This window comes from Heterodontus francisci, chromosome X (genome assembly GCF_036365525.1).
Source record: "Heterodontus francisci isolate sHetFra1 chromosome X, sHetFra1.hap1, whole genome shotgun sequence".
Classification (NCBI taxonomy): Eukaryota; Metazoa; Chordata; class Chondrichthyes; order Heterodontiformes; family Heterodontidae; genus Heterodontus; species Heterodontus francisci.
The window spans coordinates 20,639,878-20,662,455 of record NC_090421.1 but is presented as its reverse complement, the minus strand read 5'-3'; the positions used below and the strand labels follow the sequence as shown (position 1 = coordinate 20,662,455).

The 22,578-nt window shown below is 44.7% G+C and overlaps 1 protein-coding gene across 7 annotated transcripts in view; it reads right to left on the bottom strand.

The window, feature by feature from the left end:
- pou6f1 (POU class 6 homeobox 1) overlaps positions 1-22,578 on the bottom strand; it is a 298,595-nt gene that overhangs the window by 126,959 nt on the left and 149,058 nt on the right. For all 7 annotated transcript variants that reach the window (XR_010971226.1, XM_068024505.1, XM_068024506.1 and 4 more), the window contains one exon: positions 20,511-20,729. Coding sequence is in view for 6 of the 7 variants with exons in the window: in XM_068024505.1 (XP_067880606.1) it covers positions 20,511-20,729 (219 nt within the window). In the remaining variant the exon portion in view is untranslated. The remainder of the gene's footprint in view (positions 1-20,510; positions 20,730-22,578) is intronic.

The window sequence follows — 22,578 nt, the reverse complement described above, 5'->3', positions numbered from 1 at the left end:
TCATTATACATCCTGCTCAATTGGCCGCTCATTATACATCCTGCTCAATTGGCCGCTCATTATACATCCTGCTCAATTGGCCGCTCATTATACATCCTGCTCAATTGGCTGTTCATTATACATCCTGCTCAATGGGCGCTCATTATACATCCTGCTCAATTGGCCGCTCATTATACATCCTGCTCAATTGGCCGCTCATTTTGCATCCTGCTCAATTGGCCGCTCATTATACATCCTGCTCAATTGGCTGCTCATTATACATCCTGCTCAATGGGCGCTCATTATACATCCTGCTCAATTGGCCGCTCATTATACATCCTGCTCAATTGGCCGCTCATTTTACATCCTGCTCAATGGGCGCTCATTATACATCCTGCTCAATTGGCCGTTCATTATATGTTTCCCCCAATTGGCCGCTCATTATCCATCCTGCTCAATGGGCGCTCATTATACATCCTGCCCAATTAGCCGCTCATTCTTCATTTTGCCCAATTGGCCGCTCATTATACATTTCACCCAACTGGCCGCTCAGAAGACATTTCGCTCAATTAGCCGCTCATTATACATTTCGTCCAATTGGCCGCCCATTATACATCCTGCTCAATTAGCCGCTTACTGTACATTTCGCCCAATTAGCCGCTCATTATACATTTCGCTCAATTGGCTGCTCATTGTACATCCTGCCCAATTGGCTGCTCATTATACATTTCGCCCCATTAGTCGCTCATTATACATCATGCCCAATTGGCCGCTCATTATAGATTTCGCCCAATTGGCCGCTCATTGTACATCTCGCCCAATTGGCCACTCAGTATACATTTCGCCCAATTGCCCGCTCATTGTACATCTCGCCCAATTGGCCTCTCAGTATACATTTCGCCCAATTGGCCGCTCGTTATACATTTCGTCCAATTGTCCGCTCGTTATACATCTCGCCCAATTGGCCGCTCATTATACATTTCGCCAAATTGGCCGCTCATTATACATTTCGCCCAATTGGCTGCTCATTATACATTTCGCCCCATTACTCGCTCATTATACATCCTGCACAATTAGCCGCTCATTCTACATTTCGCCCAATTGGCCGCTCATTATACATCCTGCTCAATTGGCCGCTCATTATACATCCTGCTCAATTGGCTGCTCATTATACATCCTGCTCAATTGGCCGCTCATTATACATCCTGCCCAATTGGCCGCTCATTATATGTTTCCCCCAATTAGCCGCTCATTATACATTTCGCCCAAATAGGCGCTCACTATACATTTCGCCCAATTAGGCGCTCACTCTACATTTCGCTCAATTGGCCTCTCATTATGCAGCAAGGTTAGACTCAGACCAAAAAAGTTGCATCATTCCAAGCAGAAGGGCCACCCGCGCATCAACACGAGCAGAATTTCTCACCCACAGCTGTTACAAAAATTTCTAAATTCACTTGTAACAGCCCTTCAAAACACTCCCACAGGGGATGCTGCGAGCAAGTGGGCCCACATCAGAGACGCCATCTGTGAGTCAGCTTTGACCACCTACGGCAAAAGTGCGAAGAGAAATGCAGACTGGTTTCAATCTCAGAATGAAGAGCTGGAACCTGTCATAGCCGCTAAGCGCATTGCACTGTTGAACTACAAGAAAGCCCCAGCAATTTAACATCCACAGCACTTAAAGCAGCCAGAAGCACTGCACAAAGAACAGCCAGGCGCTGCGCAAACGACTACTGGCAACACCTATGCAGTCATATTCAGCTGGCCTCAAACACCGGAAACATCAGAGGAATGTATGATGGCATGAAGAGAGCTCTTGGGCCAACCATCAAGAAGATCGCCCCCCTCAAATCTAAATCAGGGGACATAATCACTGACCAACACAAACAAATGGACCGCTGGGTTAAGCACTACCTAGAACTGTACTCCAGGGAGAATGCTGTTACTGAGACTGCCCTCAATGCAGCCCAGCCTCTACCAGTCATGGATGAGCTGGACATACAGCCAACCAAATCGGAACTCAGTGATGCCATTGATTCTCTAGCCAGCGGAAAAGCCCCTGGGAAGGACAGTATTACCCCTGAAATAATCAAGAGTTCCAAGCCTGCTATACTCTCAGCACTCCACAAACTGCTTTGCCTGTGCTGGGACGAGGGAGCAGTACCATAGGACATGCACGATGCCAAAATCATCACCCGCTATAAGAACAAGGGTGACCGCGGTGACTGCAACAACTACCGTGGAATCTCCCTGCTCAGCATAGTGGGGAATGGTTTTGCTCGAGTCGCTCTAAACAGGCTCCAGAAGCTGGCCGAGCGCGTCTACCCTGAGGCACAGTGTGGCTTTCGTGCAAAGAGATCGACCGTTCACATGCTGTTCTCCCTTCATCAGATACAGGAGAAATGCCGTGAACAACAGATGCCCCTCTACATTGCTTTCATTGATCTCACCAAAGCCTTTGACCTTGTCAGCAGACGTGGTCTCTTCAGACGACTCGAAAAGATTGGATGCCCACCAAAGCTACTAAGTATCATCACCTCATTCCATGACAATATGAAAGGCACAATTCAACATGCTCGTTCTTCATCAGAGCCTTTTCCTATCCTGAGTGGCGTGAAACAGGGCTGTGTTCTCACACCCACACTTTTTGGGATTTTCTTCTCCCTGCTGCTTTCACATGCGTTCAAGTCCAATGAAGAAGGAATTTTCCTCCACACAAGATCAGGGGGCAGGTTATTCAACCTTGCCCGTCTAAGAGCGAAGACCAAAGTACGGAAAGTCCTCATCAGGGAACTCCTCTTTGCTGACGATGCAGCTTTAACATCTCACACTGAAGAGTGCCTGCAGAGTCTCATCGACAGGTTTGCGGCTGCCTGCAATGAATTTGGCCGAACCATCAGCCTCAAGAAAATGAACATCATGGGGCAGGACGTCAGAAATGCTCCATCCAACAATATTGGCGACCACGCTCTGGAAGTGGTTCAAGAGTTCACCTACCTAGGCTCAACTATCACCAGTAACCTGTCTCTAGATGCAGAAATCAACAAGCGCATGGGAAAGGCTTCCACTGCTATGTCCAGACTGGCCAAGAGAGTGTGGGAAAATGGCGCACTGACACGGAACACAAAAGTCCGAGTGTATCAGGCCTGTGTCCTCAGTACCTTGCTCTATGGCAGCGAGGCCTGAACAACGTATGTCAGCCAAGAGCGACGTCTCAATTCATTCCATCTTCGCTGCCTCCGGAGAATACTTGGCATCAGGTGGCAGGACCGTATCTCCAACACAGAAGTCCTCGAGGCGGCCAACATCCCCAACTTGTACACACTACTGAGTCAGCGGCGCTTGAGATGGCTTGGCCATGTGAGCCGCATGGAAGATGGCAGGATCCCCAAAGACACATTGTACAGCGAGCTCGCCACTGGTATCAGACCCATCGGCCGTCCATGTCTCCGCTTTAAAGACGTCTGCAAACACGACATGAAATCCTGTGACATTGATCACAAGTCGTGAGAGTCAGTTGCCAGCGCTCGCCAGAGCTGGCGGGCAGCCATAAAGACGGGGCTAAAATGTGGCGAGTCGAAGAGACTTAGTAGTTGGCAGGAAAAAAGACAGAGGCGCAAGGGGAGAGCCAACTGTGCAACAGCCCCGACAAACAAATTTCTCTGCAGCGCCTGTGGAAGAGCCTGTCACTCTAGAATTGGCCTTTATAGCCACTCCAGGCGCTGCTTTACAAACCACTGGCCATCTCCAGGCGCGTATCCATTGTCTCTCGAGATAAGGAGGCCAAAGAAGATACATTTCGCTCAATTGGCTGCTCATTATACATTTTGCCCCATTAGTCACTCATTATCCATCCTGCCCAATTGGCCGCTCATTATACATCCCGCTCAATTAGCCGCTCATTATACATCCCGCTCAATTAGCCGCTCATTATACATCCCGCTCAATTAGCCGCTTATGATACATTTTGCTTAATTGGGCGCTCATTATACATTTGCCCAATTGGCCGCTCATTGTCCATCCTGCCCAATTGGCTCTCATTATACATCCCGCTCAATTGGCAACTCATTATACATTTGCCCAATTGGCCGCTCATTATACATCCTGCACAATTAGCCGCTCATTATACATTTCGCCCAATTGGCTCTCATTATACATCCCGCTCAATTGGCAACTCATTATACATTTGCCCAATTGGCCGCTCATTATACATCCTGCACAATTAGCCGCTCATTATACATTTCGCCCAATTGGCCGCTCATTATACATCCTGCCCAATTGGCCGCTGATTATACATTTGCCCAATTGCTCGCTCATTATACATCCTGCTCAATTGGCCGCTCATTATATGTTTCCCCCAATTAGCCGCTCATTCTTCATTTTGCCCAATTGGCCGCTCAGAATACATTTTGCCCAATTGGCCGCTCAATATACATCCCGCTCAATTGGCCGCTCATTATACATTTCACCCAACTGGCCGCTCAGAAGACATTTCGCTCAATTAGCCGCTCATTATACATTTCGTCCAATTGGCCGCCCATTAGGCATCCTGCTCAATTAGCCGCTTACTGTACATTTCGCCCAATTAGCCGCTCATTGTACATTTCGCTCAATTGGCTGCTCATTGTACATCCTGCCCAATTGGCTGCTCATTATACATTTCGCCCCATTAGTCGCTCATTATACATCTCGCCCAATTGGCCACTCATTATACATTTCGCCCAATTGGCTGCTCATTGTACATCCTGCCCAATTGGCTGCTCATTATACATTTCGCCCCATTAGTCGCTCATTATACATCCTGCCCAATTGGCTGCTCATTATACATTTCGCCCCATTAGTCGCTCATTATACATCTCGCCCAATTGGCTGCTCATTATACATTTCGCCCCATGACTCGCTCATTATACATTTGCCCAATTGGCGCTCATTAAACACCTGCTCAATTGGCCACTCATTAAACACCTGCTCAATTGGCCGCTCATTATACATCCTGCCCAATTGGCTGCTCATTATACATCCTGCCCAATTGGCTGCTCATTATACATCCTGCCCAATTGGCCGCTCATTGTACATCCTGCCCAATTTGCGCTCATTAAACACCTGCTCAATTGGCGCTCATTGAAGATCCTGCCCATTTGGCCGCTCATTATACATCCTGCTCAATTAGCCGCTCATTGTACATTTCGCCCAATTAGCCGCTCATTACACATTTTGCCCAATTGGCGCTCACTATACATTTGCCCAATTGGCCGCTCATTATACGTTTCCCCAATTAGCGGCTCATTCGACATTCCGCCCAATTGGCGCTCATTATACATTTGCCCAATTGGTCACTCATTATACATCCTGCCCAATTAACCGCTCATTATACATTTTGCCCAATTGGCCACTCAATATAAATCCCGCTCAATTAGCCGCTCATTCGAAATTGCCCCTAGTATAGGTAGGTGGTAGGGAAATATATAGGGACAGGTGGGGATGTGGTAGGAATATGGGATTAGTGTAGGATTAGTATAAATGGGTGGTTGATGGTCGGCACAGACTCGGTGGGCCGAAGGGCCTGTTTCAGTGCTGTATCTCTAAACTAAACTAAACATTTCGCCCAACTGGCCGCTCATTATACAACCCGCCCAATTGGCCGCTCATTATACATCCCGCTCAATTGGCCGCTCATTATACATTTGCCCAATTGGTCGCTCATTATACATTTTGCCCAATTGGCCACTCATTATAAATCCCGCTCAATTAGCCGCTCATTCGACACTTCGCCCAATTGGCCGCTCATTATACAACCCGCTCAACTGGTCGCTCATTATACATCCTGCTCAATTAGCCGCTCAATTACCCTTTCGCTCAATTAGCCGCTCATTATACATTTCACCCAATCGGCCGCTCATTATACATCCCGCTCAATTAGCCGCTCATTATACATTTCGTCCAATTGGCCGCTCATTATACATTTCACCCCTTTAGTCGCTCATTATACATTTCGCCCAATTGGCCGCTCATTTTACATTTCGCTCAATTAGCCGCTCATTATACATTTCGCCCAATTGGCCGCTCATTATACATCCCGCTCAATTAGCCGCTCATTATACATTTCACCCCTTTAGTCGCTCATTATACATTTCGCCCAATTGGCCGCTCATTATACATCCCGCTCAATTGGCCGCTCATTATACATTTCGCCCAATTGGCCGCTCATTATACATCCCGCTCAATTAGCCGCTCATTATACATTTCACCCCTTTAGTCGCTCATTATACATTTCGCCCAATTGGCCGCTCATTATACATTTCGCCCAATTGGCCGCTCATTATACATTTCGCCCAATTGGCCGCTCATTATACATCCCGCTCAATTAGCCGCTCATTATACATTTCGCCCAATTGGCCGCTCATTATACATTTCGCTCAATTAGCCGCTCATTATACATTTCGCCCAATTGGCCGCTCATTATACATTTCGCTCAATTAGCCGCTCATTATACATTTCGCCCAATTGGCCGCTCATTATACATTTCGCTCAATTAGCCGCTCATTATACATTTCACCCCTTTAGCCGCTCATTATACATTTCGCCCAATTGGCCGCTCATTATACATCCCGCTCAATTAGCCGCTCATTATACATTTCGCCCAATTGGCCGCTCATTATACATTTCGCCCAATTGGCCGCTCATTATACATTTCGCTCAATTGGCCGCTCATTATACATTTCACCCCTTTAGCCGCTCATTATACATTTCGCCCAACTGGCCGCTCATTATACATTTCGCCCAATTGGCCGCTCATTATACATTTCGCTCAATTAGCCGCTCATTATACATTTCGCCCAATTGGCCGCTCATTATACATTTCGCTCAATTAGCCGCTCATTATACATTTCGCCCAATTAGCCGCTCATTATACATTTCGCTCAATTAGCCGCTCATTATACATTTCGCCCAATTAGCCGCTCATTATACATTTCGCCCAATTGGCCGCTCATTATACATTTCGCTCAATTAGCCGCTCATTATACATTTCGCCCAATTGGCCGCTCATTATACATTTCGCCCAATTGGCCGCTCATTATACATTTCACCCCTTTAGTCGCTCATTATACGTTTCGCCCAATTGGCCGCTCATTATACATTTCGCCCAATTGGCCGCTCATTATACATCCCGCTCAATTAGCCGCTCATTATACATTTCACCCCTTTAGTCGCTCATTATACGTTTCGCCCAATTGGCCGCTCATTATACATCCCGCTCAATTGGCCGCTCATTATACATTTCGCCCAATTGGCCGCTCATTATACATTTCGCCCAATTGGCCGCTCATTATACATCCCGCTCAATTAGCCGCTCATTATACATTTCACCCCTTTAGTCGCTCATTATACATTTCGCCCAATTGGCCGCTCATTATACATTTCGCCCAATTGGCCGCTCATTATACATTTCGCCCAATTGGCCGCTCATTATACATTTCGCCCAATTGGCCGCTCATTATACATTTCGCCCAATTGGCCGCTCATTATACATTTCGCTCAATTAGCCGCTCATTATACATTTCGCCCAATTAGCCGCTCATTATACATTTCGCCCAATTGGCCGCTCATTATACATTTCGCTCAATTAGCCGCTCATTATACATTTCGCCCAATTGGCCGCTCATTATACATTTCGCCCAATTGGCCGCTCATTATACATTTCACCCCTTTAGTCGCTCATTATACGTTTCGCCCAATTGGCCGCTCATTATACATTTCGCCCAATTGGCCGCTCATTATACATCCCGCTCAATTAGCCGCTCATTATACATTTCACCCCTTTAGTCGCTCATTATATGTTTCGCCCAATTGGCCGCTCATTATACATCCCGCTCAATTGGCCGCTCATTATACATTTCGCCCAATTGGCCGCTCATTATACATTTCGCCCAATTGGCCGCTCATTATACATCCCGCTCAATTAGCCGCTCATTATACATTTCACCCCTTTAGTCGCTCATTATACATTTCGCCCAATTGGCCGCTCATTATACATTTCGCCCAATTGGCCGCTCATTATACATTTCGCCCAATTGGCCGCTCATTATACATTTCGCCCAATTGGCCGCTCATTATACATCCCGCTCAATTAGCCGCTCATTATACATTTCACCCCTTTAGTCGCTCATTATACATTTCGCCCAATTGGCCGCTCATTATACATTTCGCCCAATTGGCCGCTCATTATACATCCCGCTCAATTGGCCGCTCATTATACATTTCGCCCCTTTAGTCGCTCATTATACATTTCGCCCAATTGGCTGGTCATTATATATCCTGCTCAATTAGCCACTCTTTATACGTTTTGCCCGCTTGGCCACTCATTTCTACATCCTGCCCATTGGCTGATCATTATACATTTTGCCTAATTTTCCCAACCTTTTGTTTCCAACAATGAATCCATTGTTTTGCACCCCTGCAGACATTGAATTACACCCCATTCGCTTCTTACAAATGATCTAATTTACTCCAGAGAAGTTGATTATCTCATAAAATCAAAGCTGCCAATTCATAGAAACAGTTTGGACTATGTAATATTCTGATATATATTCTATACTAAGCCGAATATTTAAGAAACCGATGGTTGAAATAACATTAGTTTATTGAACACGTCTTGCACCTATGATTTCCTCTACAACTCTCCACAAGGTTCTGTACGGGTTACATTACATCACTTCCTGTCATGATGCACATAGTCTAGTTACATAATCTACCCAGTCACAACCCAATGCCCACTATATTACATTATACTACATCTCCCCCCAAGTCTCTGACTTCTCTTTTCAGATTGTTAACCACCGTGGCATTTTTACAAGCCGGTCATAACGAGTTCTTCTTCCTTTCAAAGGGGTTTGAGGTTTTGAGTCTTCTAATTCATCCTTCTGACTCTGCCGTGCTTGAGTAGAACTAGTGGATGACTCAATTCTTCATTCGGGTTGTCCTCTGAGTTGATGGCTGATTGCAACCTCACTGGTTCATCAAACCTTTGGGATGATTGGTATTGGCTGCTTCTTTGGTATCACCACGAATGACCTTCTGTTTTTTCTGATCATCCCTTGGTCAATTTGGACATCGTATGATCGTGGATGTGGTGATTGCTCGAAGACTCCTCCATACTGATTTTGGTCTCGAACCCAAACTGATTCCCCTGGTTGGATCTCTGATAAGTTTCTTGTTCTATGACGTTTATCATAATTTTCTGATTGATTTGAACAATCTCTATCCTCTCTCACCCACACTTTTTCCAAGTCTTCTCATGTACAGGGCAGCACAGTGGCGCAGTGGTTAGCACCGCAGCCTCACAGCTCCAGGGACCCGGGTTCGATTCTGGGTACTGCCTGTGCGGACTTTGCAAGTTCTCCCTGTGTCTGCGTGGGTTTTCGCCGGGTGCTCCGGTTTCCTCCCACCTCCAAAGACTTGCAGGTTGATAGGTAAATTGGCCATTGTAAATTGCCCCGAGTGTAAGTAGGTGGTAGGAGAATGGTGGGGATGTGGTAGAGAATATGGGGTTAATGTAGGATTAGTGTAAATGGGTGGTTGTTGGTCGGCACAGACTCGGTGGGCCGAAGAGCCTGTTTCAGTGCTGTATCTCTAAATAAATAAAAAAGTAATTGTGGCTTGAGTGTACTTGTGAGAGTAGGAAGTTGGGTCTTCAACCTTCTTCCCATTAACAATTCACATGGGGCTAAACCATTCTGAAGTGGTGTCGATCAATAACTTAGAAGTGCCAGTTGAAGATCTTCATTCTTTTTTAACAATACCTTCACAGTCCTTACACCACTTTCTGCTTCACCATTAGCCTGAGGGTACTTGGGCAAACTAGTGACATGGACAAAACTGCATACTTATATAAACTCTCTGAAGCATTCATTTGCAAATTGCAGCCCAATATCAGATATTACAATATCTGGAATTCCATGCGTAGCAAAAATTTCTCTCAAGGATGTGAACTTTGAACTTGTGGCTGTTTAACCTTGAATAATAATCAACTACTATTAGGAACATTTTACTTCTATGCTCAAAAAGATTCATTCCTAGATGCTCCCATGGTCTGGACCAGGGATGTCCAACCTTCTCGTACGGGGGGACCGCATTATAATTTTTGTCCTATATAGGGGGCCGGTGAGCAAATTTCGGAAAGATAAAGGTATTAGAAATTTATTTTACTAAAAATCAAAACCACAGAACATGTGCATTTTTGTGAACAAGCTTTAAATGAGAAAACTAATTTACTAACTTACTTTCTCATTACCATGTTGAACACTGATTTAGTGAGATACCTGGCATTGTTTTTGCTTGCAGAAGTAGACAATGTCTGCCCGCATGCTTGATGTAGCGATGCACAGTATTCCGGAGGAAAGTCCATTTGTCAGGAATGATCTTAATCGTTCTCTGTCCCCCTCTCTGTGTCTTGGTCTGTGTCTCTCTCTGTCACTCTGTCTGTGTCTCTCTGTGTCTCTGTCTCTCCCTCTGTCTATATGTTCCTGTTTCTGTGTCTCTCTGTCTGCGTCTCTGTGTTTCTCTCTCCCTCTCCAATGCCACCCCCAGTGTCAACTTCACCCCACCCCTCCCCACAACCCTCTGCTCCCAGGGCCCAGTTAACACAGCACCCTGTCCCTAGGGCCTGGGCCTGGGCCCTGCTGACTCCTGAGGTGGTTCCTCCTCGGTGATGGTGGCAGAGATGAAGAGCCCGGGGCCCGAAGCCCGGGCCGGGTCCGTACACAGGCAGAACCAGTGCTGGGCTGGGGCAACAGCTCAAGGACAGGAAGGCCATACTGGGAATGGAGTTCGGGCGGGGAGCGCCGGCAGACATGCAGGTCAGCCCCCATGCCGCCTATCTTACTAAAGGAGCCAGAACGTAAGGTACTGAAGAGCATCAGCCATCTTCGTAAAGGAGGACATGCGCAGTGAGGCATCTCCATCATGTCAGCAAAGGAGCTGCAGCCATTGTCAGTCACATTGACAGCCATTGGCAGGCTGGAAGAAGCCAATGGCGGATTTCCAGCGGAAATTTCGCATCCTTGGTGGGCCGGATGGAAACCTTTGGCGGGCCGGATTCTGGCCCGCGGGCCGTATGTTGGACAACCCAGGTGTAGACGGAAAAGAAGATGACATGAGTGGCTCTTTCATCTCATTACGATTGATAGCGCACATGATGCATCTCGATATCATCTCTTCAATTTCTTTCAATATACCAAGCCACCATACTGAATGTCTTGCCCTTGCTCTACACTTTGTAACACCCAGATGACCTTGGTGCAATCTCTCCAAGATGTCTAATCTCACAACTCTAGGGATAACTAAAGAGAGATAAGTAAGTCATCAACTATGCTTAGAAGACCCCTCTGTTCGTAATACTATCTTCGAACAGAGTTACGTGGCATGTATGCTGGCTATCCACTCAAGCAATATTCCTTGATTTTCGCAAATACTTCGCCTGTTTTCTGCACATTCCTGATCTCACTCAGTTTCTGAGCTGTAGCAGGTAAAGGTGTTGTCATAGTCAAAGCAAAAACTTCTATTTCTTCGAGAAGCAAAATATCTCCTTTTTCTGGTCCTGCTGCTGAAGTACGTGATAAAGCGTCTGCTGTGATCTGCTGTTTCCCTGGAACGTATTCAGTTTTCGCATCAAATCTCAATCAATCTTAATCTAAACCTCTGTACTGTTGGAGGTAATTTCGCAAGCTCATTTGAGTTTAATAGAGTAACCAACGGCTTATGATCTGTTTTGATTTTGAATTGAAGTCCTAGGAAGTAATCTGAAAATTTTTCACATGCCCAAGTTGCTGCCAAAGCTTCCTTTTCTGTTACTGCGTGTCTTTGCTCTGTTTCTGTTAACAAATGAGAAGCAAAATATACAGGTCTGCGTCTGCCATCTTTCTGCACTTGAAACAGGACGGCTCCCAATCCCACAGATGATGCATCTGCAGCCATGATGGTGAATAGCTCCAGGTCATAATGGGCTAACACTTCCGATGATATTAACATTTTCTTGATTTTCTCGAATGATTCTTGCTGGGCTTCTTTCCAACACCAAGCTGTCGTTTTGCAACAACTGTCCTAATGGCTCATTGAACATGTCTAGGTGGAAATTTTCTTGTTTGATTACCATTCCCATAAACCTCTGAAGCTCTGTCACATTTTTAGGATCTGGGAATTCCCTTATCACTTTTGTCTTTTGTGGATCTGCTCTAATACTGGACCCACCTATCAAAAGTCCAAGAAATTTTACCATTATCTGCAAAAAAACACATTTTTCATTCAATGTGAAACCTGCCACTTCCAATCTTCATAGTCCTGCTCTCACTCGAGCATCATATTCTTTTTGATTGGCTATGGAATAGGACGTCAGCCATATAGCAAATAATTTGGTCCAATCCTTCCAGAATCTTCGACATTGTCCTTTCAAAGATCTCAGGTGTTGATGTTATTCCAAATGGTAATCTGTTGAAACAGAATCTTCCGAACAGTATTATAAATGTTGTTAAAAGCTTAGATGCCTCATCTAAGGTCAATTGCCAAAATCCGTTGCCTGCACCCAATTTGGTAAAGATTTTTTTAATCGTTTCATGGGATGAGGGCATCGCTGGCCAATTGCCCATCCCTAATTGCCCTTGAGAAGGTGGTGCTGAGCTCCCTTCTTGAACCGCTGCAGTCCATGTGGGGTAGGTACACCTACAGTGCTGTTAGGAAGGGAGCTCCAGGATCTTGATCCAGTGACAGTGAAGGAACGGCGATATAGTTCCAAGTCAGGATGGTGTATGACTTGGAGGGGAACTTGCAGGTGGTGGTGTTCCTATGCATCTGTTGCCCTTGTCCTTCTAGGTTGCGGGTTTGGAAGCTGCTGTCTCAGGAGCCTTGGTGTGTTGCTGCAGTGCATCCTGCTGCCACTGTGGATTGGTGGTGGAGGGAGTGAATGTTGTGGTGCCTATCAAACGGGCTGCTTTGTTCTGGATGGTGTCGAGCTTCTTGAGTGTTGTTGGAGCTGCACCCATCCAGGCAAGTGGAGAGTATTCCATCACACTCCTGACTTGTGCCTTGTAGATGGTGGACAGGCTTTGGGAAGTCAGGAGGCGCCGCAGGATTCCTAGCCTCTGACCTGCTCTTGTAGCCACGGTATTTATATGGCTACTCCAGTTTAGTTTAGTTTTAGTTTAGAGATACAGCACTGAAACAGGCCCTTCGGCCCACCAAGTCTGTGCCGACCATCAACCACCCATTTATAGTAATCCTACACTAATCCCATATTCCTACCACATCCCCACCTGTCCCTATATTTCCCTACCACCTACCTATACTAGTGGCAATTTATAATGGCCAATTTACCTATCAACCTGCAAGTCTTTTGGCTTGTGGGAGGAAACTGGAGCACCCGGAAAAACTCCACACAGGCAGTACCCAGAATTGAACCCGGGTCGCTGGAGCTGTGAGGCTGCGGTGCTAACCACTGCGCCACTGTGCCGCCCAGTTCAGTTTCTGATCAATGGTAACCCTCAGGATGTTGATAGCGGGGGATTCAGCGATCATAATGTCATTGAATGCCAAGGGGAGATGGTTAGATTCTCTCTTGTTGGAGATGGTCATTGCCTGGCACTTGTGTGGCGCGAATGTTACTTGCCACTTATCAGCCCAAGCTTGGATATTGTCCAGGTCTTGCTGAATTTCTACACGGACTGCTTCAGTATCTGAGGAGTCGTGAATGGTGCTGAACATTGTGCAATCATCAGCGAACATCCCCACTTCTGACCTTATGATTGAAGGAAGGTCATTGATGAAGCAGCTGAAGATGGATGGGCCTAGGACACTACACTGAGGAACTCCTGCAGTGATGTCCTGCAGCTCAGATGATTGACCTCCAACAATCATCTTCCTTTGTGCTTGGTACGATTCCAACCAGCATCAAGATTGAACTCCTCTCTAGTTTTGCCAAACTCTCATCTACTGATGACATTGGATATATTTCTCTTTCCACTGCCTTATTCAGTTGTGTGAGGTGAAAACAAATTCTAATTGCACCATTAGGTTTCTTCACTGGAACCATACCTGTGCACCATCCTATAGGTTTTGTTACAGGTGAAATGACTCTTTGTTTTGTCATTAATTCAATTTAGTTTTTTAACTTTTTCTAGAAGTGGACATGGGACCTCCTGAGGCGTATACAAACACTCTGCTTCCTTCCTTAGAGTAATATGGTATGCTATTTTTAACTTCCCCAATCCTCCAATCCACGCTCTGGAAGTGGTTCAAGAGTTCACCTACCTAGGCTCAACTATCACCAGTAACCTGTCTCTCAATGCAAAAATCAACAAGCGCATGGGAAAGGCATCGGCTGCTATGTCCAGACTGGCCAAGAGGATGTGGGAAAATGGCGCACTGACACGGAACACAAAAGTCCAAGTGCTTCAAGCCTGTGTCCTCCGTACCTTGCTCTACGTCAGCGAGGCGTGGACAACGTATGCCAGCCAAGAACGACGTCTCAACTCATTCCATCTTTGCTGCCTCCGGAGAATCCTTGGCATCAGGTGGCAGGACCGTAACTCCAACACAGAAGTCCTCGAGGTGGCCAACATCCCCAGCGTATACACCCTACTGAGTCAGCAGTGTTTGAGATGGCTTGACCATGTGAGCCGCATGGAAGATGGCAGGATCCCCAAGGATGCATTGTACAGCGAGCTCGTCACTGGTATCAGAACCACCGGCCGTCCATGTCTCCGCTTTAAAGACGTCTGAAAACGCGACATGAAGTCCTGTGACATTGATCACAAGTCGTGGGAGTCAGTTGCCAGTGATCGCCAGAGCTGGAGGACAGCCATAAAGGCAGGGCTAAAGAATGACGAGTCGAAGAGACTTAGCAGTTGACAGGAAAAAAGACAGAAGTGCAAGGAGAGAGCCAACTGCGTAACAGCCCCGACAACCAATTTTATCTGCAACGCCGGTGGAACAGTCTGTCACTCATAATTGGCCTTTATAGCCACTTCAGGCGCTGCTCCACAAACCACTGACCACCTCTAGGCGCTTACTCATTGTCTCTTGAGACAAGGAGGCCAAAGAAGAATCCTCTAAATAATTTTGGAAATTCGGCTCTAAAATTTCTGGGCTGGCCTTCCTTACATTTGAGCTCTTCCACTCTATATATAAAGTTGGTAAGTCTATGCAAGCCTTCCTACTTTGATTTTTAATTACAGAAGTTTCAGAAATTTCCTTTCCCTGGTAACCTTTTTTTCGAGGAAAAATTGTTTCACCCAGAGGGTGGTTGGAATCTGGAACGCACTGCCTGAAGAGGTGGTGGAGGCAGGAACCCTCACAACATTTAAAAAGTATTTAGATGAGCACTTGAAACGCCAGAGCATACAAGGCTATGGCCAAGTGCAGGAATATGGGATTAGAATAGTTGGGTGCTGGATGGCTGGCACAGACATGATGGGCCGAAGGGCCTGTTTCTGTGCTGTATAACTCTATGACTCTTTAACCTAATGTTGTCTTTAACTCTCCCATTAACTTCGACTCAATGCCTCCAGGCCCATATAATTTTTTACCTGGTGGTTTGAGAATTTTCTTTTTTCAGCCACACTTCTGTGTCTGACAGTACTGAAATTGCTGCTCCTGTGTCCAGTTTAAAATTAGACTTGTTGCCTTCCACGAGAATTTCTGTCATCCAGCTACTCTCACTTGTTCCTTGGATTTCCCCTAAAAAGGTATTTCCACACTTTGTACATCATGCACTTCATTAACTTTTTGTTCTCTCGGGATTTTCCTTTAATTGCATTCAGCGCTGGCTTTTTACTGCGACACACTGACTGAAAGTGTCCCTCCTTGTTGAATGAAAAACACTCTGCTTTTCTGGCTGGGCAGTTTCCCTGCTTGTGCCTCTCTCAGCCACGCCTATTACAATTAGTTGCTGCTACCTCTAGATGCTCTTTTGGCCTTTCTTGTCTTTTACTGCCATTTTTCCCTTTTATTTTCTTAACAAATTCAATGGAGTCTGCTACTCTTGAAATCGGACTCTCCCCTGTCCCTTCGAACAACAAATCGGTTAAACCTTCTAACCTCTTGTCTAGTCAACTGAATTGCTTTCGTTAACATGAGATCATCCATCAACTGTGGATGATCCGAAAGGACGTCGTTTAATACACCGACTATAATCCTGTCTATAGTCAGCTCTTCCCTTAAGCTGCTATATTCACAATCCTCAGCGAGTTTGTATAAATCATTGATAGGTGAATCAGTGCTCTCCCCTTTCTGCTGAGTACACTTACTAAATTTGGCATGATCCATGATGACATTTTTCCTTACATTAAAGTAAGTCTCGAGTGCCTTAATAACTTCTTCATTTGTAGCCTTCTTTCATCTATGCCTTGAGAACTGAGGATGTTGTCTGCACACTCCCCCATTGCATACAATAGCGTACTGATATGCTCCTTGTCTGACTTCTGTGTGAGACCGATGCAGTACGATACCTTGCAAACTTCCAGAATCATATCAGCCATGCCTCGGCTTGGTTCAGTCCAGCTACTTTTTCGAAGTCCTCCAGTAAAGGCAAAGATTTCTCCATCTTCTTTTGAGTTTACCGCTGCCACCATATAAATATTCTGATAATTATTTGGCTTAGTACAGAATATATAAAAGACGAATGGCTGAAATAACATGAGTTTATTGAACATGTTTTGCACATATGGTTTCCTCTACAACTCTCCACGAGGTTCTGTACAGATCACATTGCATCACTTTCTGTGATGATGCACACAGTCTATTTAAATAATCTGCCCAGTAACAACACAATGCCCACTATATTACATTACACTCAGACTATAGGTTGTATAGTTTCAAACTTTTCAGTGGCAAGAATCCACCCCCCACCTCCTCTCCGTAAATATTAACAATACTCCCTGTGATCCCGCCTCCTAGCTTCCCTAACAATTATTATTGCAGCACAGACACAATGGGCCAAATGGCCACCTTCTGTGCCTTAAATGCTTCTATATGCTATGTTTCTATGTGGTAGAGATTAATCCTCATCCCACCTATTTTCCATTTAAGTGCTCTCTGGCTTTACACTCCTTGTAATTTTCCCTCTCCATGTTGTCGCTCCAGCCTCAATTCTGGGACTTCACTTCAAGCGCTGCCAGAGGGCCCGATATTCTTACTAAAATGCACAAACTATCTGTGGAGGTGCGACAAATACCAAAAGTTCACACATAAAGTGTGAATGTGGTCTGTCAGCATGTCGCTGGCTATGGACTTGAAAACGAGCCACAATCAATTTCCACACCAAAGTTTTTTTTTAAGAAACAATGTGACAGTGTGTCAAAGATGAGAACACCACAGAATACGGAATTCTTCAGGCACTGTAGGCACAGCACAGGGTTTGCCCAGATCCAGATCTATTCCAATTGATGACGACCTTTTGATGACAAGCTTGCAACCAGTTACCTAACCAGCATAATAACTGGCTGAGAACTGCATGTGACTTAAGATTTTCCAAAAGCCATCTATGCAGCAATTTTTCAAAGGGATTGTTCCAAAACTACTACCTCTCCCACATTCTTCAGAATTCTGAAGCACCTCGTCATAGAGTCATAGATAATAATAATAATAATCAAGATGATTTCTGCAGTTACTCCTAGTGTATCAATTTTAAGAGCACCCCTATCCAGCACCACTGGCACTGCAGCATCATCTCTGTAGTACAAAGAGAAGCAAATTAATCATTCAGGAATTCACCTATACTCAAACCTTCATATCTAACCCATGCTGCTAAATCTCCCAAAGGACCTATGTGGGAGGGGGAATTTTAACTGGAAGTGGGTTTTGGCAAGCTTCAAGCTCCATGTCATTAATTTGAGGTTCATGCAATTTTAACACCCAGGCCTCATTTACATCTTCTTCCGAAGAAGAGTCATATCCAACTAGAAACGTTAACTCTGTTTCTCAGCATTTGCTGCCACAGATGCTGCCAGACCTGCTGAGTATTTGCAGCATTTTTTGTTTTTATTTCAGATTTCCAGCATCTGCAGTATTTTGCTCTCATTTACATCTCGCCAGCCAGCTGCCCGCCTGACAGAGACAGCTGGTCGTCTGCAGGCAAGTCAAAATCACAAGGCCTGGAGGCCGCCAGCCAGCACGGGGAGTGATCAGTCAGTAACTTCAGTTCTTGAGTAACTGCAGTATATATTATTGCCAGTTGAGATCAGTAGAATAATCCAGAAAAAAGGGCACTTAACTTATTGTATACAATCCAGATAAATCCATTAACTTGTTTCCACAAAACTCAATCTATACAGCAGCAATATAAGTGAAGATTTTTATACAATATCTGGTATAATTCCTACATAAGATAACTCCTAGACAGCAAGTCTGTTATTACACTGAAATATAGATCTGCCTAGCAACACATGAAGGGCTAATTTCAGCATATCCAGTCATTCAGGAACAGAATGCTGAGGCACACAGTGTGATCAGTAGAGTTTAAGTTTGAGTCTGTCATGCTGAAGCTGCCTTGGTTAAGCTGCACCTTGAAAACAGCGCCCAGTTCCCATCACCGAGGCAATGTGGAGATCAGCTACAAGGCTGATCCCTAATGTCAGGTGACTAGGTTCTGAGAAGAGGTCAGAAAAACTCATTCTTCGTCCATGAGCAGGAACCTTGCAGAGATGAATAAGAGACTAAATGGAATAGATCTATTAAGTTAACCATGACAGTAGGACAAGTGGGTATTAATACAAACTGGAAAAAGGCAAGTTCCGGACCAACATCGGGATGTAGTTCTTCACACAAAGAGTGATCAACACTTGGCATTGCTTCTGGGTAGGGGAGTGGGGTCAAAATCTTTGGAATCATTCAAGAGGCACTTAGATGCAGGATGTGGTTGGGGGAACTGTGGATTTCCAAGGAAGATGAAGTACATGGGTCAAATAGCCTCCCTCATGTACTTGAAGAGGACTAGTTTACAGGATTATGGGGACAAAATTGAGGTGTGGGACTAAATGGACTGTGCTTTCAAAGAGCTGGCACAAGCACAACAGAGCGAATGGCTTCCTTCTGTGTTGTTCACCATGATGAGGATTTCAGTGCTGGAGAACAGAACTCAGGCACCAAATATTAGCAGCCACATCAGGTATAGCACATCTAGATGCAAAGTAAAGCTCCCTCTACTTTGCACAATATGCCCGAACCCAACTGTTTGAAGAACATTTTTTAATTTTTTGATACCAACCTTCCTTAGGCCTGCCTGTGTGACATTGCCAATTAGGACCACTTTTGTGTTGTAGGCTCATGCCTATTGGGAACTCATTTCACATAGGACCCGTATATCCAGCGGATAGAGGAAAACTTTTTTTGAACAGACAACATGTCCCTACTCCTGCTCCTAATTCATATGTGCGTATGCCCCACAATTCATACATTGTTTGTAGTAGAGATATTGGAGGGTTTACTTCAAAGCACACCGCAGGGGAATTGCATACATACATTGTACAAACGTTACTGAAACTAAAATGGTTGAGTACAATATTTGCTCCACCAGGAAAGGAAACTGGGATTACAAATGAGAAAGTGAATTGTACCCTTCAAAATTGAATAAACATGACATTCAGCTTCATCTGTAGTGTTCTATTTTTATAACTGTATGTGGTATAGTTAAAATATTCCAAAGAAACATCTGTGTCAGGAACTTATGACTGGGAGATTGTTCTGATGTTTATGTTTTCTCCCCCTTGTGGTGAGGAATGGTGTGTAATGGCAATTCCAAAAATACTCAGGGATAGTTACTGTAGTGCTTGTGGTATCATTGGTCACTTTGGTCATTGAGCAGGATACAGGGGTAGGGGATGCACATGTACTGGTTATTGGTAGATGGTTTTGGTCGGGAGGTTTGTTTGATTTTGTTGGTATTTGAAAACTGTGTAACTTTTATGTTGACCCATCTGTGCAGCACCAAATGAGCCAGAGCAGCTTTTCTTTGTTATAAAAGCAAAATACTGCGGATGCTGGAAATCTGAAATAAAAACAAGAAATGCTGGAATCACTCAGCAGGTCTGGCAGCATTTGTGGAAAGAGAAGCAGAGTTAACGTTTCGGGTCAGTGACCCTTCATCGGACCCTTCAGCTTTTCTTTGTATTGTTATTCTAGAATGCTAAGAGGTAGCAATGTCTGGTGCTTGCTTACAGTGAGAGGTGGTGAAGCTCCTTTATTTTCAAAATGCAGATTGCTTGTGGAAATGCCGTTTCTGTTGGATTGTCTTGAACCTCCCATACAATATGTAATAAATGCATTTTTAAAACAAAAGCATTGGAAACAGCTAATAACTTAAATACACTTCACAAAAGGAATGGTATATACAGTACAGCATTAATCAATATCAAGGTCAAATAGAATATTTGCTTGGGCATAAAGGCAAGTCATTTTTCTGCTTTCTGAAATTGTAATTTCAATATATGATGCTCCCATTAAACAGAATCTATGGTATTTAAAACAAACCTAGGAGACATTACCTGCTGCGTTGTCTTTACAGGTGAGAGAGGGGCTCCTTGTCGGCTCAAAACTGGCACAAACTGGTTGCTGATCACAGTTGCAATCACCTGACCTTGGGAGTTCAGCAGCATCTGTGGTGTAACTGCTTGCACTTGTAGGCTTTGTGCTGATACTGCTGTCACTGGATTGGTTGTTGCTATTGTTGTTGGATTCATGACTAAGGGAACGGTTCCTATGATCTGTATTTGAGAATGACAATATCAGTGACAGGATACAAAGAAATACAAAAATGACCACAGTTGCCAAAATCAGAACATTGACATTGTGAGATCTTATGAGCATAGTGAATTTGGATGCCTTATTAGGACATTTCACTTAGATACTTACAGCAGCCTATTTTGAACAATGAGCTGAACAGAAAGAGGTCACTAATTTCTACACTTTGATTGCACAGTATTTTGGGGAGAGTAGGGTGGGTACGATAAGTTTCTTTACATGGCTGCCTTGTGCTGAAAGCAATGTGTTTTTAAAGGCTGCTCCTGGGAGGTGATTTGGGTGTTGGACATGAGTTGCAGCCAAGTGAGCCTCCATTCATACCCATACAGTTTTATTTGGGAAATAACGTTAAGACCAGCATAACAACCTTTATCAGGCTATAGAATGAATGCAACAAAATCAAAAATAAGCCTATTAGAAGCAACAATACTGTATATAATTACTTAAATAATATATCTGCGACAGCATTTTAACCATCAGCATGATTTTAAAATGATGTGGGGTATTCCTTCTTCCCCATTCTGTAAGCAGGAGGAAATCAGCAACAGAAATAAAGCTTCCACATCCCACAGATTTTGCCTGTTTCAGCACATCAGATAAACATTAAGAGGTTGAGCCTGGGCCAGCAGTGACCTACAGTACTTTTGTGAAGCCAAGAGGAGTACTCCTGGTTTCATAAAACAGAACCTAGAAATTTTTCTGGGCTGCTTTTTGGAGCAGTCAGCAGTTGTTCCTTTAGATTAGGCTGGTTAGGTCACTCGATACCAGGTCACATGGGCGCAGGACGCGTGGTGCACACTCCATCCATGTGCCCCTTAAATTGGATTGGGGTCCTAACTACATCATAGGACCCTGATTTGCATAAGCAAGAGGTTTACTGCCTCAAACAAACAGGTTCTCCAGCTGCTCATGGGAAGGCCTCTTTAAAAATGGCAGTGGCTAGAATGGTGGTGTTAACGAGGCAGTAAGTCTATGATCCAATTTTGAAGCTGTTACTGCTGTGTTAATGCTGATTTGGCCAGATGACAATTGACCCTGAAGTATCTATTGTTCTTGCTGCAGAGGTTCAGGGTTAGCCTGATTTTCTGCAAAGGGATGCAGAAACTACTCAGCTCCTACTTCAGAGGTGTTGCACCAAATAGCTCCTTGTTCCCTCAAGACTGGGGTGGTTACCAAGAATGGCTTTTGCACATTAAGGCTGACTTCCCAATCAGCCACTCCTGGCAAAGTGTGCTGCTCACAGGGAGCATGGGCTAGGAAACATCAGGCCGGCAGAGTACAATTGAAGGGTGAAGAAGAATTTGTTTCCATCTCATGTTTGAAGGTCTCCCACTGCTACCTGATATCCTGTTTGGTAACTTTACTGCCCAGTTCATTTGGGCCAGATCCTTTCTTATCTCACTGAATGTTATCTTTTCTCAGTCCAGATCCCTTCTCTTTGACTCTTCCATCATCTTTATCTATTTGGACTGGAAGGAGGGCTTATACTTCACATAATGTGAGACTGTCCAATCAGACAGTTTGGAAAAAACAGGCTCAGCAGATAAGGATGTTTCTTGGACCATGTCGCAAGAATCCACAGACTTGTATGCGTTGGGTGAACTGGGAAATGGACAAGCAGAGAGAGAATTTTACAAACACAGATACATTAATAAATAAACTGGGAATAGCTGTCAGGTTGTGGACTGAGCTTCAAAGAGTGAGTCACAGCACCAAAGGAGAAGTCATATTTTGCATGTATAAAGGGAGAACGGGTAGACCTGCAGACAATTTAAACAGTTATCAGAAGATAAAACCATGAACACCTGCCTC